Raw genomic sequence first — 14,811 nt, forward strand, 5'->3', positions numbered from 1 at the left:
AGTATCGCAAGCTCAGGCTGTTGAGCCTGACATTTAGAGAAGCAGGTAGGTGACTGGCTATCGCACAATATTATTTAGTTTTTGTGATATTTATTAATAATGAACCAGTGAGTCTAATCAGTGAGGATTGCTTTGTTTACACCAGGGATAATTCCACATCCAGCTTCTAACAGATGCTACACGCTGACGATTTCACTTCCAGTTGGTAGTTGCTTTAAACAGTTTTCTATACTCCGCATAGCAAGGTGAGCTCATGTGCACGCTGTCTCGTAAGATGCATGACCATCTCTTCATTTGTGAGGTAATGTCCGGTTGACGTGTTGTGCATGGTCAAGTTGAGGATTGCATAGGCATGTCAGCACGCTGTTATTGAAGCTGCATGAACGCTATTTCACTTGGTCGTTGCAATACTTTTGCACGAAAGGTGACAGTTGGCATGTGTTTCAACAGGGACTGTAAAATGCAGAGTTTTTATTTAAGTCTCAGTTTCCCGGGTTTATGTTCTTTTTTTGGGATTTTTTTATCTGTATTTATCCATATACATTTTTTTTGCTAAATTTACTTGCATTTATCTATATTTATTTTGGGGTTTATGAAAAAATGAAGTTGGTACTAGTATATTTCCACATTTATCTGATAATTATGTACTCATGCTTGAATACCTGCCAAGTTTCAATGATATGAATGCCAACAGAAGATAACTCAATACACTTACCTACTGTTTAAGACTTTCTCTTAAAATGCCTTTCTTTTTTAACCCCCTTACCTGTCAATCCACGCAGCTATTGGACTCAGTCGTGGTAGACAATATTGAGAATCACTCAAAAAGCAATCCAATTTCTTTTTTTATCCACATTTAAAAATAAAAAGACAGGAAAATAAATTATTTTCTGTCTGTATTTATCAGTAAAAATGGAAAACAGGGAGTCTTAATGAATACATCTTTTGTAGAGGGTTAGACACAGGGCGCGCACTTATTTGACATTATACGATACAAGGAAGTCTTCACCAACATGTGGTAAGCAGGTTCACTTGGTATACATGGATAACCTTGGTGTAAGGTGACGGGTTCTCACTTTCGGTTCATAATATGATGTTTCTTGTTTCGATTGTAGTTACCTCTGATGAAGGGTCTGCTATTCCCAAAATGCATTGGGTTTGTTGACGAGAGATTATCGGAGTAATTCAAATTCTACAATGAAAAGTGCTATGAATATCACGGAGACTGACATTTTATCATTGAACTAGCAGCCCGTCCAGACGTTGTCCGGGTATGAATTGCTGCCGGCCAGTAGTATATTGTTTTGTAGGATTTCGTTTAGATAGCATTTCTTATCTGAGACAGGCCTGTGAAACGCTCCGATTCACAGTGCACTGCTGATGCACTTAAGAGTGCGCTTTCAGTAGTGTGTGAACTCGAGTGTCCCTACTTTATTTTTCCTTGCAATATTATATAGCGCAAACTCGACAACATGGCATGAGCACAATTTACATTACAGAAGAACACATTCATTTGTGGTAGGCACGGGGAGACAAAGCGATTTGCCTGGAATCACAGGATGTTGAGCTGATGCCGAGATTCGAACGTAGCTCCCCAGCTCTAAAGTTCGCAATTCTAGAACTTGTGGCGGGAGGTGTGTCTAAAAGTGTATGTCGGTGCTGGTCATCAATGAGAGAGACCTGTGCATTTTTCAAATGGGTGGTGAAAAAATATGAGTATGTTGCTGGAGATGTGGGCCGCCGTGCCACCAATGTACTTACCGGGGGAGAGTAAACACCCATTATTCGGCAACCTTCTTTCCGCATACCATCACTCCGCATACTTTCATTACAAAAGTACCATGACTCCGCAATGCCATTATAACGCATGGCATTACATTTTATATGCTTTTACCACGCATACATTTACAACAAAATTCATTGTAAATGCATGAAAGGTAAAAGCATGTTTTTTTTAATGTTTGGATAAGGTAAGTATGGGTATAGGGCAGAGGTCTTCAAACTTTTTTACTCTGAGCCCCCCCTAAGCAAAATATTTCGCGGTCAGGCCCCCCTCCAAAACTTTATGGGAAGGATTGGGGGAGTGGGAGGGACATGGCTGCGTGCAGGGAGCGGGGCTTATGAGATGATTTCAGGAATACTTTTTCTATAGCTTATGAACCGCACCAAATATGAGACTTATAAACAGCAAATGCTAAAAAAAAAAACAGATATTCCAAATAAACTACTCCCCATAATTGGGGTGTTGTGAGCCCCTCATACTCTTTGACCTCAATGCAACAATACCTGCTGCACTAATGATAACTGCAGTCCTGAGTAGCAGGCTATCTCCTCTGCCTCTTTTACCTCGTCCCCACCATGATGGATCATCACCTCTGTCCTAATGCTTGAAAGAACAATAGGCTCTGAAGCCCCTTTTTTTAAAGGTAGACATTCATACTTGTGATGCAGTGGCCCCCCCAAATTCCTGGCCCCCAGTCCTGCTGCATCTGCTCCTTTATGATAACCAGCAGTGGTCACTTACAACCATGGCAGCAGTACTAGCTTCACTAATGAATGACCCTTTAAAAAAAAAAAAAAAACAATTATATTGTCACCTTCTTTGGGTATCTCTCTGAAGAAGCGGTCTCTGGCCATTTGTAAACATAAAAATGAGTTTGCATACAGTGCTCTTTATTCTGGGCCTTCTCTTTGACCATTTCTGTAAGGCCCCAAGGATCGAGAGGATTAGGGCTCTGCATCTGAATGCAACCCTGGTGGCCTTCTATCTGCCACCCTATGGACTGGGCTTTCACAAAAAAACTTCCCCTGAATGGTTAATACTGACTTTGAGATGCCTGTGCCTGAAACGAAGTGTGTGGCGGTAGTGCAGAAAGTTAAAAAAGAAACCGGCCTTCTTACCAGCCATTAATTGAGTGAGTCACTTAAAGCCAGGGCCACTGGAATTATGAGTTTCTGCAGCAGCAGCTTTTTTCCACATAATTATCAGTTTAGTGCATTTGCTACATGTTCCGGAGCAGTGGAAAGCCCTTTGCAAAGATTGACTGGTAATCTTGTAGTTGCTTTCTGCTGTATTTCGGTGTTAAACTGGTACTAATGAGGTGAAATATTTCCCCTGACAGCGTTACAGTGAGTTAAAAAGACAAAATAATGAGGTAATGCTAACCACACAATGTGGCGCATTGTGCCACATAATTTACCTTTTCTTGACGCATAATTTAGTCAAACCTGCCACATAATTTTGTCCTCTTCTGCTGAATAATTCCAGTGGATCTTCTTAAAGCTTTATGGTGGCAAAGATCTATTCTTTTTAAGATGTAATGTAAAGGAGTTGTCAGCTGGGATCTGGAATAGTGGAGAAACTTACAAAAATGTCTGCATTAGATACAGTTTGATTACTTATTACTAAAAAGTATATTTTGTAAGAACTTCTTTTATCTCAATCACTGCATCATTTTGAAGCAGCCTAGCTTAGAGTATGTAAATACTGTTTTAAAATAATGACTTACATATTCACAGTGCTTTCTGCTACAGTCTGGGACCTAATAGCACTATAGGGCCATTGGAATTATGCAGCAGGAGAAGGCCAAATTATGCAGCATGGTTGGCAATTCTGCAGCAAGCAAAGGCGAATTATGCTGCATATTTTGTGATAGCATTACTGCACTATTTTGCAATTTTTACACTTGTTAACATTGTCCTGGCCTTTATTTCCCCTCAGAAGTACCACAACAACACCCACATATAGCAATAAGCAACAGAAAGGTGACCAGGCTACCTTTAGAAAGGGCCTTCCACTGATACATTTTTTAATCCGCAAATTATGCTGCAGATGATGTATTATGTGGCAAATGCGGGAAAACCCTAACTATGGGGGTCATTAGGTTCTTGAGTCCGTCCGCGACCCCTGAGGGGGGCTGCGGCGTTCCCTCCGAGTAGATTAGGATGTGACCGCCAGGGTGGCGGTCACATCCTCTATCTTCAAGCTGCACCAGCTGCAAGGTTAAAAATGCATGCATCGCATTTGCATGCACAAAGCAGCAGGCACTGCGCAGTGCCTGCCGCTTTGTGCACGCAAATGCAGGGGGGTACCATAGGTACCCTCCATGTGCACCCCCCAGCCCCCTTCACTCAGGGGGCCCGCAACGGGCCCCCGAAGTGAAAGTCCGTATGCTTTTCCATGTAGCTCTTTTTTGTACTTCTTAAGTGAGATGGAAACAAAGATTTTAATAGGATCAAAATAAATCAGAAACCTTTTCCTGGTGATGTGCAAATAATAAATATTTGCTTAAGTCCGATTTCCACACATTATCACTTGCATGCTTTTTATCTTTATCCATAAAACTGCATGTCAGAGGGAAACTGTGTGGCCGTTTCAATAGAAAAAGTCTGTTTGTAAATGACAGTGCACATCACATCATGCTTTAGTAATATATATTTATTGAGTTTTTAAATATGACCTGAGAAACATGTCTTCCCCCACTCTGATGACAATACCATTAGTGAAATAAGAGGCATGTCAGGGGTTTTGTGTTCTATATATACACATGTATTTGTGGGCTTCATTTTTATTATACATGGACGCAAGGTTTAGTCTATTAAATCAATTAAAAGATGGGTTATTTTGTTTTTACGGCAGACAAGCTGAATTCACATATATGAGGGTTCTCTTGTATGTGATAATGAAGCAAAATGCAACTCTTTAAAATAAAATACTTGCCTAGGATCACAGAGTTTGGTCAAGCAGGGAAGCCAGGATTGATCTCAAATTGCCCAGTTTTACACTATGCAATTCAGCCAAAAAAGGTCTCTCTCCATCCGACAACAAAGGTCAATTATTTATGCTTATTTCTAGGAGGATGAGATTAGAGTGAAGGGACAGAATCCATATTTTATTCTTCGCAGTTTTACATAGAGCGACCACGGCCCAAGGACACAAGAGCGCCTCAGAACAGAGATGTTACACTTTTTTTGGCACAGGAAGTTTTGCCTGATTCACATGGTGCTGAATCGAGGCGAGGATTCAAACCTGGTTGCACATGTTGGATTGACGACAGCTGTAGCCATTAGACAACATTGGCTCCATGGTTATCGTAGCTCGTTGTGAGATCAAGGTTCCAAGAGGACCTCGAATTGACTCAGAGTCGAGCTTTCAGTGGCTCGCCCACCTCTAATAAGGACTATGGTGACGATCCCAACTTGACAGCTAAGTGAGGCAAGGAGGAGAGGGGGACAGAATGCATATTTCATATATCGTAGTGCTATTTATGTGGCGAACTGGATAGTAATTGCCTTTTTAATATCAACTCCTAAATCTTTGTCAGGGCCGGACCTAGGCATGGGCAGCTACCCAGGCCCCCGCGCTCAGCACAAAGACACGGGGCCCGCTTCTGTGTGAAAGGCCATGCTTTCAGTCAGCCCACCTGCTCGTCCAGGGCCCCCTCCCCCAACCCGATCACATTGCGAATGTACTTTTATTAAGCGAGGTGTCTTGAACTCGCTGGTCAGGGAATGGTGGCATTCCTGGGGGTGCAGTGGTGGGGAAGGGGAAGACTGGTTGGAGGACGTAACAGGAGCAAGGACAGCAGTTATGTTGGGTCTCCGGGACAAGGGCAGGGCAGCACCTTTGTTAAAAACCTATGCTGAAGTCTTGTCTGCCCTTTGTGATTAGGTTTCCAGGCAGCAGAAGGCTCTTATTTCCAGGACCGGTTGGACTTTTTTTTTTACTTTATTAGTTTCAGCAAATACAATAACATCAAAAAAATGCAGATTTGATGTATACAAATTATATTGAACTAGCCCCCTTCACCCCCTCCCCACACCCACCCTCAGGCAGAACGAGGGTATTATTCTAGTGCATTCAAAGAAAACCGATGTAGCAATAGACAGGCATATACAGAACAGTAGTAATGACAGCTGACTAATTCCTCCATTAAATCCACTCATACTAACCGATAGTAGGCGCCCACGGGGCGTCAACAGACATTTATGAACCAACAGTGACTTAGACAGATGGCAAATTTCCAACAGAAGTATAGGTGATATAGCAAAAGAGAGAAAAGTGCAACATTTCCACAAATTTACAGCAAGTCCGGACAAGACAACAGGTATGTAGTAAGCGGGGCCCAGAAATCTTTGGGGTGAGACTTCTCAGGTAACTCCTCCTCATATATCAGCAACTGGTCCCTACAGTAAAGCAGGTCACAAAGCCATTTCTTTATAGTTGGAATAGCACCCCAACATTGCGCAACAGCCCTGTTTGCAAACAAACCAGTTGAACATTATTATTATGTTCTTATATAGCGCCAGATTCGACCCCCGAAGGGGTATCTCCGCGCTTGCCTTGGGAACCCGTCCTGGCTTTTCCCTGTGAGATAGCCCCTACAGGGCATCCCCAAGGTGAAAGCCAGGCATCCCGCCACGGGGGGGCCGTTGTGGAGATTAAGCAAGCTTAATGCCCAGAGTTGCAGAGTGTGAACCCATGATTAGGTCAGGCACCGAAGCGAGAATTATCGAGTCCATGGACATTTGAGCTCAAGACCCTGCTGCGTCGGGAATTGAACCCTGGTCCTAGGTCTGACCTCTGCTTCAGGGTCTGCCTGCTCTAACCAGTGAGCCACACTTCTCCACTGATCTCCAAGATGCGGCTGGTGGGCTTGAAACAGGGTTAATTACCAGAGGCCATGTGAAGTTTGAGCTACCCCGCCCCCTCATCCACCCAACACGACTGTCCTTGGCCTCACAGCGCTATAGGTTTTATTCCACAGAGGGATTAGCATGTTTGTTTCCCAAGGCACAAGTGCTAAACTTAGAGGGCTGTCTAGTAAATGCAGTTAAGTGCAGAAAACCCGATAACCACCCAATTTCCCCAGCAGGGAGCTCTGTGGCCCCGCTTTTCATGATTGTAGCAGATTACCTGCTCCATGACACACTTTGAATCCCCCACTTATATCCCAGGGGTCGTAAATTAGCCATTTTTTGTCCATCTAATTACTTGTAGAAGATATCATATATACAGTTCTGACATCTCATGGCTAGTGCTGCCCCTGGGTCTTGTTTAACAGGGCAGTAAGGGTGGGGTGCGTAGGCAGACAGAAGGGAAGTGCTGTAGCTAGACAAGGTTTCTAGCTGTAAAAAAGAGCGTCACACTATCAGCCAGCAGCCACAAAACCTTATGTGCCATTTCAAATGTAGAAATGGCAAGCAACTTTTTTGATAGGACGAGTGGAAAGCCATTTAAAAACATATCCAGTGTAATGTGCAAAAGAATAGATGTATTCTGATGAACTACTCTCGTCAGGGACACCCTTTATCCGTACGTCTCCGGACCCAATCAGTTCCTTAGGAAAATCGACGAGGGTCCTTAAACATCCCACTTTTTTCGCTCTTCCTTTTGATCTCTGAAGAGATCAAAATGCAGCTACGCACGTGACTGTTGAACATCTTTTAGTGGTACTCTGACTCTTTTTAGGGTTGTGCCTGTGACAGCATGCGCTACCATATGAGTCTTGCTTACGAGACCCTGTTGTATACATAAAAGGGCTTGGAGCCTGTCTATTGCTTACCATTTGTTGATTTGCGTGGCACTCTTCTTTACAGCCTCATAATTCATCAAGAAAGACCTAACATTTCCGTTTGTCTTTGTGGAGCAAGGACCTAGCACCGATTGATTCAACGTAAACAGTGCCCATCTGCTGCTCCCGACATGATTGAGGTACTAGTTTATTCTATTTAACTTTCAGTGCCCTTCAAACAGAAGGCATATTGCTGGCAAAAACGTGCCCATCAGGACAATTAAGAGTGCAAAGATTTGTTTTCTATAGTTACGTTTATTTTATTTTGCCAAATCTTCTGGTCTTACTTTGCACTTATGTTTTCTTTTGTTTTTGCCTGTGGGTGTTGTTCTCAAAAGATGAGCAATATTTTATTCCAAAGCAAAATTTGTTTCTTTTTATGTGTATTTTCTGAAATGAAGCTTTAACACATAATCGTGCAGTACATCCCAGTCCACCCCATTCGACTCCAATCCACCCCTCCTCACCCACGCCAATCTGCCCCACTTAACCCAAACCACGCCAGACCAATCCACCCACCTCCACCACAACCCAATCCACCCACCTCCACTACAATCCAATCCTCCCACCCCACCCCAAAACACCCTTCCCCACCCCAAAACAGCCTGCCCCGCCTCAATCCAACACAATCTGCCCCGCCTCAATCCAACACAATCTGCCCCGCCTCAATCCAACACAATCTGCCTCTTTTCAATCTGCCCACTCCAACCCAAAACAATCTGTGCCACTCCAATCCGAAACAATGTGCCCCACTCCAATTAACTTCAATCCAAAACAATCTGCGTCACTCCAGTCTGCACCAATTCAATCCAAAACAATCTGTTCTGCACCACTTCAATGCAAAACAATCTGCCCAACTCCAATCCAAGACAATCCGCCGCACTCCGATCCACCTCATTCCACCAATCTACACAACCCCAATCCAGTCCACCCCAGTCCAATCTAATCCAAACCACTACAATTCAGTCTACTCCACTCTAATCCATCCCACGCAATCCAATTCACCCCAATCAAGTCCAGTTCATCCCACCCTATTTTAATCCACCCCACACCAATCCACCCCATTCTGTCCATCCTATCCCACTACCCCACTCTATTCCAGTCCACCACACTCTACCCCAATCCAATCCACCCACCCCAGTTCAGTCCACTCAATCCAATCCCTCACGCTCACTACACTGCAATCCACCCCAGTCCAGACCACTCCACCCACCTCCAACCCACTCCACCTTAATAATCCCCACCCAACCCACACCACCCACTCCAATCCACCCTACCCACTCCAATCCACCCAATACAATCCCCTTCCACTCCACTATTCGCCCCACTTCATATCACCCCAATACAATACCCCAATCCCAAACCAATCTAATACATCTTTCTCGAATACACTTCAAAATCACCTCACATTTCAATACACCCCACTCTACCACTACCCTTAATTCAAGTGTATGACACTATACTACACCTACGAAGCTCTACTCCAACAAATCCAGTCTATGACACTCTACCCCCACCACTCCACTCAAGGACACTCAATGCCACTACCTTGTAACCACGCTGAACAGCAGCCACACTGGTATAATACATGGCAAATGCCCATTGCGAAAGCCAGTTGGTTTTGCCAATGCTTGTTAACTGTGATGTTATTTTGAGCCTTTGACTAGAATATTTAGCATGAAAACATGCACACAACACATTGGGTATTAAAGCAGTGAGGAAAAGTACAATAACTATGTGGTGGTGTGTCAAAGGTATTTTAGCTGGCATTTCAACTATCACTTGCATATAAAAGCGTTTCATTTCACTTTTTCTAAGGAGTTACTATTAAACTATTTAATGACACTCAGATAATGGGCCCAGGAAATAAGATTGTGCATTCAAACTCCTATCTGCAGCTATACAGCAGCTCACAAAACTATTCTGCTATTAACTGTGAACATACTCAGGCCTTTGTTTGCCTTCACTCCAGGCTTTGTCTGTCAACATATTTACTATCCAAAACTAGGCCCCAATTATTAGAGACTCCACACAGACTATAGACCATGCACGTTTTTAACCTTGTTTCTTGCATGTACTGAGCACAAGCCCACTATATAGAGAGATCAGACGGAAGACATATTATGCTAGGGGTTCCAATTGGCCTTGCATGTAAAGGCATAGCTAAAGGGTGGTAATGATGCTCACCAACTCATTCCTTAATCCCAATCTTCAGACGGTGGCAGCCATTTTGACATTTCTTTTTCAAGGGTTTACCCCTGATAAACATGATTTGTAGTGTTGTGAAAAGCAGATGTTAAGGTTACCCAGTTTAAGGATACCTTAATCGTAGGCTGGACAGCCTGTTATGCGAGCATTTAAATAGGTATAATTATGAAATTCTACATAAAAATGAGAGGTCTGAACTTCCATGCCACCCTTAGGCCAGCTAGCCTGCTCGAGATTGCACACTGATCACAACAGAAGTCATGTTACCCCATCAAGCAGCCTTATAGGTTAATATTCAATGCTGTGTGATCCACAGCAGCAACTTGTAAGCATTTCTAATTCATTTTTATGGGATTTTAACTTTTCAAGTGTGGCTTACTTCGATGTGTCCAATTAAAATACTTGTATAGTATAGTAGCATTTATATAGAGCTTACTACCCATATGTAATGCGCTGAAGTACTTAACATAGGAAGCTACAACATGTAGGGTGTGTGGTTGGAAGGGTGTTTTGAGCTTGTGTAATGTGTTTTTACGCCGCGTGTGATGACAAACGAGGTGCGGCTTACATTATGCGACGCTGCACCGGGTGCGATTAGTGCAGGTATGTGAGAGGTAGACTCACAAACTGTAATTATAATAAGGATTACGCAGCTTAGTCACTGCAATAGTGGAATGCTGTGTGCCTGTACCCCAAAAAGTGTGGTAGTCACAGAAGGCCCAGTAATCCATATGGCGATGTGTGCCAGGTAGCAATGGCTTTTAATGAGTTAAAAGATGCCAAAATTGTAATTTGTGACCGAAGCAGTAGCCATGCATTATTTTATTTAGAGGCAGAGATACTGCCGAATGCTAAAAAAATGTATCTGATAAAGGAGAAAGGAAGCCGAAGAGAAATCACGCCTGGCAAACTCAGCAGAAACACCACAAACTTTAAAACATCTAAATTCCACCTACTTCTTCAGGCCCGAAGGAAGCCAACATTTTAAAAAGGATTTAACACCACAAGCCTCTTTCAAGCTGCAAAAGGTGACTAAAAGTAATCACCAGTCGGACAGGCCTTTTTCGGATTGTGGCACAGACCCCAGCCACACTGGCACCCTTCACATGGAAGGGTAAATGAGAAGTGTTTGGCGGGTTTCTGCCAAAAAGAAAGACCAGAGCAAATTGGGCTGACTCGTATTGCCTTGCTGGCATCATCCCTCCATGCAAGCCCAATATTTTACCTGGATCCCAGGGACCTCTGTTCGTTCTAGCTAACATGAGGAACATCCTCAAGACCTTTAAGAATTTCTTCCCAGAAATGTTCACCATCATTAGTAGTGAATGGCATTTCAAGGTAATAAAGAAACAATGTGAAGAAATTAGACTGCTCCCACTTTTTTTGTCTATGAGAGCATCAGGGTACAGATTTGTAGTTCTAATTTTTTCCAATCTTGGCACTGCTCTTCTCTGATCCAACAAGAGTATGCACTTCCTTTTAAAGACAGTCGAGTAAGTGTGTATCTGTACAATTTATCAGAGGAGGAATATGCTCCAATAGGAGCAAGCACCCTTACACACCCAATATGGGTGTCCTGCTTCTTCATCAGGCAAGTTCCTTGTCGGGCCGGCACTGCAATGCCCAACGGACACCCACAAGGGGGCACATAACCAGGTATCTTTTTATAGAATTGTTGGATCATTACATATAGTGTGCTGGATCTAACCGCTCCTTGTCCTCTCCCCCCCCCCCCATGAAATAACTCCTCTTATTTGTCCTGAGAACATTGTGAAAAACACTTTTTGTGTCTGCACAAGTTAACTTTACTTCTGATTGCCAGTGTTTTGGGGAAAATCCTGATCGCCTCTTGATCGTCATTACCTAATAATTGAAGGAGACCGTAAGTTTAACACTCATTTTGTTTCCTTGCATTATTTCCCTGATAGGTATGAATAAGCTTTCTGATAACCTGTTATATGTATATGTTTGTATTAGGGTGTTGGCGAAACAGGGCACATTCTACCAGTAACTTCCAGATGTGTACAGGACACGATACAAAGACGGCAAATACCTTTTTTTCATATTACTGCCCTATCCCCATTTTTCTCAAGTTGGATGACCACAAAGTTGGAAATATATACAACAAAAGGACTGTCTTTTTAGGGCGATTGAGGGATTTTCATCAGAATCCTGCCATTCTGCGACTACCACTTTCTACAATTCTGACACCAAATGAAAAACCTTGGTATGAAAACCCCTTAAACCTGCAGTATACCTTCATTTTAAAACGCACAGATACTAAACTTTACCTAACTAATCAATATGAGGGAGCCACCCAACAAGAATAATCTAGAACTTTAACCCCTTCGCCGCGGGGCTAATTCCCCCGCGGCACGGGGGAGGGTGGCCGCGCCGCCCCGCCATGACGAGCCAAGGCTCGTCATGCAGCACGGTGCTGGTGACGAGCCTGGGCTCGTCATGACCACGCTCGCGCAATGGAACGCTCAGCACAGCGGGGAAATTATCCCCGCGTGTGGCGTTCCACGGCTCATGACGAGCCCAGGCTCGTCACCAGCACACGAGCACCGTGCTGCATGACGAGCCTGGGCTCGTCATCAGCACAGAAGGGGTTAAATCTACTCTATTTATGTTGGAATGTAATTGTATTTGTGTGTACTTATCAGTATATGTATCACCTCACTGTCAGATTGCAATGTTACCTTGTATCTGCTTGTTGTAAGAAATGTATATTTCCACACCTGGCTTCCATCCCTTTAGGAGTATGTATTCATTCTGTATCCTAAACCCAAAAGCTGTTATTCTACAAAACTCGGCTGGCCTTTTTTTGTTCTGGTCTGTGATTTAGGAAGCTCTCAAACAAGAATGAAAAATGTATATGTATCTGAATTCAACTTTATCTAGCTATACCCTGCTGTATATATTTTACCATTGATGCCATTCAAGTCATTTTATGCAATTCTCTCGAATTATTAATATGCACTAATCTGGTAATCAGTTATCTTGCAATAATAATAGCCATCTTTGCGAGACCTGCCCCTAGTTTTTCCATCCAATGGGACTAAAGTAATCCACTTAATACAGTTTTAAAATAGATGGACGTATTTAATTTGGATATTTGTCGTTTAATCCAGGTTACTGATATCAACACTAGGTCTCTTCAGCAATGACAAAGAAAATCAATAGTCCTGTGATGTCGGTTTTCTGAGGTGTCACATACAAATTAGAGGGGCCTCACATCTTCCCTTTCGCCCAGGGCCACACAAGTCCTAAGACCGGCCCTGGTCTTTGCATACTTCACTTATAAATAATGGACGGTCACGTCATGTTTACGAGAAGGTGTAGCAAGTGAGTTAGAAAGTCTACAGGGTGATATTTACGTGGGATGACAGAATTTTGAAACTGAGTTTTCTAAATCAGTTTGCCAAGCTAGATATGCCCATGCGGATGCCTCCCTACGCTCAACCTTAAAGACAGCCCATTGGTCGTAACCTCCTACGAGTTTCGCATTGTCCCAAATGGTTAAGCCAGCCCTGCCAATAACTCATCGTACATAGCGACGCCGCACCTGGCTCTATGGAATCAAAGCCCAGGTGCAATCATGGTGTCAGAAATGAAAAACTAAGAGAAATAGAAAGTTTTTCCGCATACGGATACCAGTGGCACAACAGACACCACGGCTTCATGAAACATTAATCGAGACCCACATCGATCGATTTTAGATTAGAGCTCATTAGCCTATATAATAATTGGGTGGTACCTCGCTTTTCGGCACGTATCACGTTAAAGTGTTCCGTTTTCTCGCCCGCCTCTCCCCCCTCCAAATAATTTACCCTCTCAACTAGCTAGCACTCTCACCTTTACTTTGATTAGCATCTTACAACGTTAGATTCTTCGTCCCCACTGCCTCACATAAACTCAGGAAGTGACCGCGCACCGATTCCTGCCTCACTTCCGCTTACAGTCAGCCCGGCACCAGGCAAAACGCGTCACCACGCACTGCGCTTCGCTGAACTCAGACATACCATTTCCCACCCCTACCATAGATCCCACCCCTCCGATACAGGAAGTTGTCTTCGTGGACCACACCTCCGCGAGCGTTCTATCGCCGCAGCGTACGTCATCCTCGCTCTTCCACTGAGTCTGAGCCGCTAAACAGCACACGCAGTTCAATAAAGAAGTTTGCTGACTGCCAGGTGCACGCTCCCTTTGTCTGATATATTTGAAGACCTCATGTCTGTCATATTTTCGTTTATATCTTTGCGCATTCCTTTTTTTACTTATGATGGTTTTAGGTGTGCCCCGCTTCGTTCACCACAATCCTTCTCCTTTCCCGCCAAAACACCTGCTCGGAATTCCTTGGCTTTCTGTCATTCATCGAACACAGCATTTTATTTGACCAATGGCAGCCAAGGTCTGACTGGGGCAGGGCCCGGGCGGCAAAACAAAAGTAACCACCTGACAAAGAGGCCCATATTTGCAAATACGGCGTCCTTGAACTTGACAAGTCATGTTATATAGGTGTTTTTGCAAGGAAACTACATGCATTTGGGCTTGCGACATGTGTGTGGTAATAGCAGGGAAATCAACAGTAAAAACCGTCCCACCAGAAAAGACAAAAATAAATAGGCCCATGTTGTGTCTGGGGTTGTATATTTATGGCCCAGCAGGGGTCAGCCGATTGCGCTATAAGTGCAGTGGGGATCGTGCGCACCACGTGGCGTAGGCTCGCAATAAGTGAGAAACACACAGCGTGATGTTGCGTAGTGCTGGTGTGTCGCGGCTCTGAAGCCGGACGCATGCGCACAAACATTAACTACAGCCGCGTTACGCTGGTTAAACTATTTTCAGGATGTAGGCAGGGAGAGTTCTTGGCTCACCTCCACGTATGCACAACATTGTGGTCACGCCCACAAACTCAAATTTCGCGACACTCCCCCCCCCCCCCCCAAAAAAAAACAACAAGTATTGCAATAGGTCTTGCATTTGCTTAAGCTAGAGCTCTTGGCGTAGTAAATGAAAAAGTCTT

The 14,811-nt window shown here is 43.7% G+C and overlaps 2 protein-coding genes across 3 annotated transcripts in view; one reads left to right on the plus strand and one right to left on the minus strand.

Annotated features, from left to right (window-relative positions):
* NEDD8 (NEDD8 ubiquitin like modifier) overlaps positions 1 to 14,811 on the minus strand; it is a 145,117-nt gene that overhangs the window by 33,325 nt on the left and 96,981 nt on the right. The window contains exon 1 of one of the 2 annotated variants that reach the window (XM_086923736.1): positions 13,641 to 13,826. The exons of the other annotated variant lie outside the window; for it this stretch is intronic. Within the exon in view, the coding sequence (XP_086779862.1) occupies positions 13,641 to 13,658 (18 nt within the window). The 5' untranslated portion in view covers positions 13,659 to 13,826. Of the gene's footprint in view, positions 1 to 13,640; positions 13,827 to 14,811 lie in introns of those variants that run through there. 2 annotated transcript variants of the gene reach the window in all.
* The window catches only part of GMPR2 (guanosine monophosphate reductase 2), a 320,471-nt gene continuing 319,527 nt past the window's right edge, over positions 13,868 to 14,811 (plus strand). Inside the window, exon 1 of the mRNA XM_086923734.1 lies at positions 13,868 to 13,978. The gene's annotated coding sequence lies outside the window, so the exon portion shown is untranslated. The remainder of the gene's footprint in view (positions 13,979 to 14,811) is intronic.

This window comes from Lissotriton vulgaris, chromosome 5, assembly GCF_964263255.1.
Source record: "Lissotriton vulgaris chromosome 5, aLisVul1.2, whole genome shotgun sequence".
NCBI lineage: Eukaryota > Metazoa > Chordata > Amphibia > Caudata > Salamandridae > Lissotriton > Lissotriton vulgaris.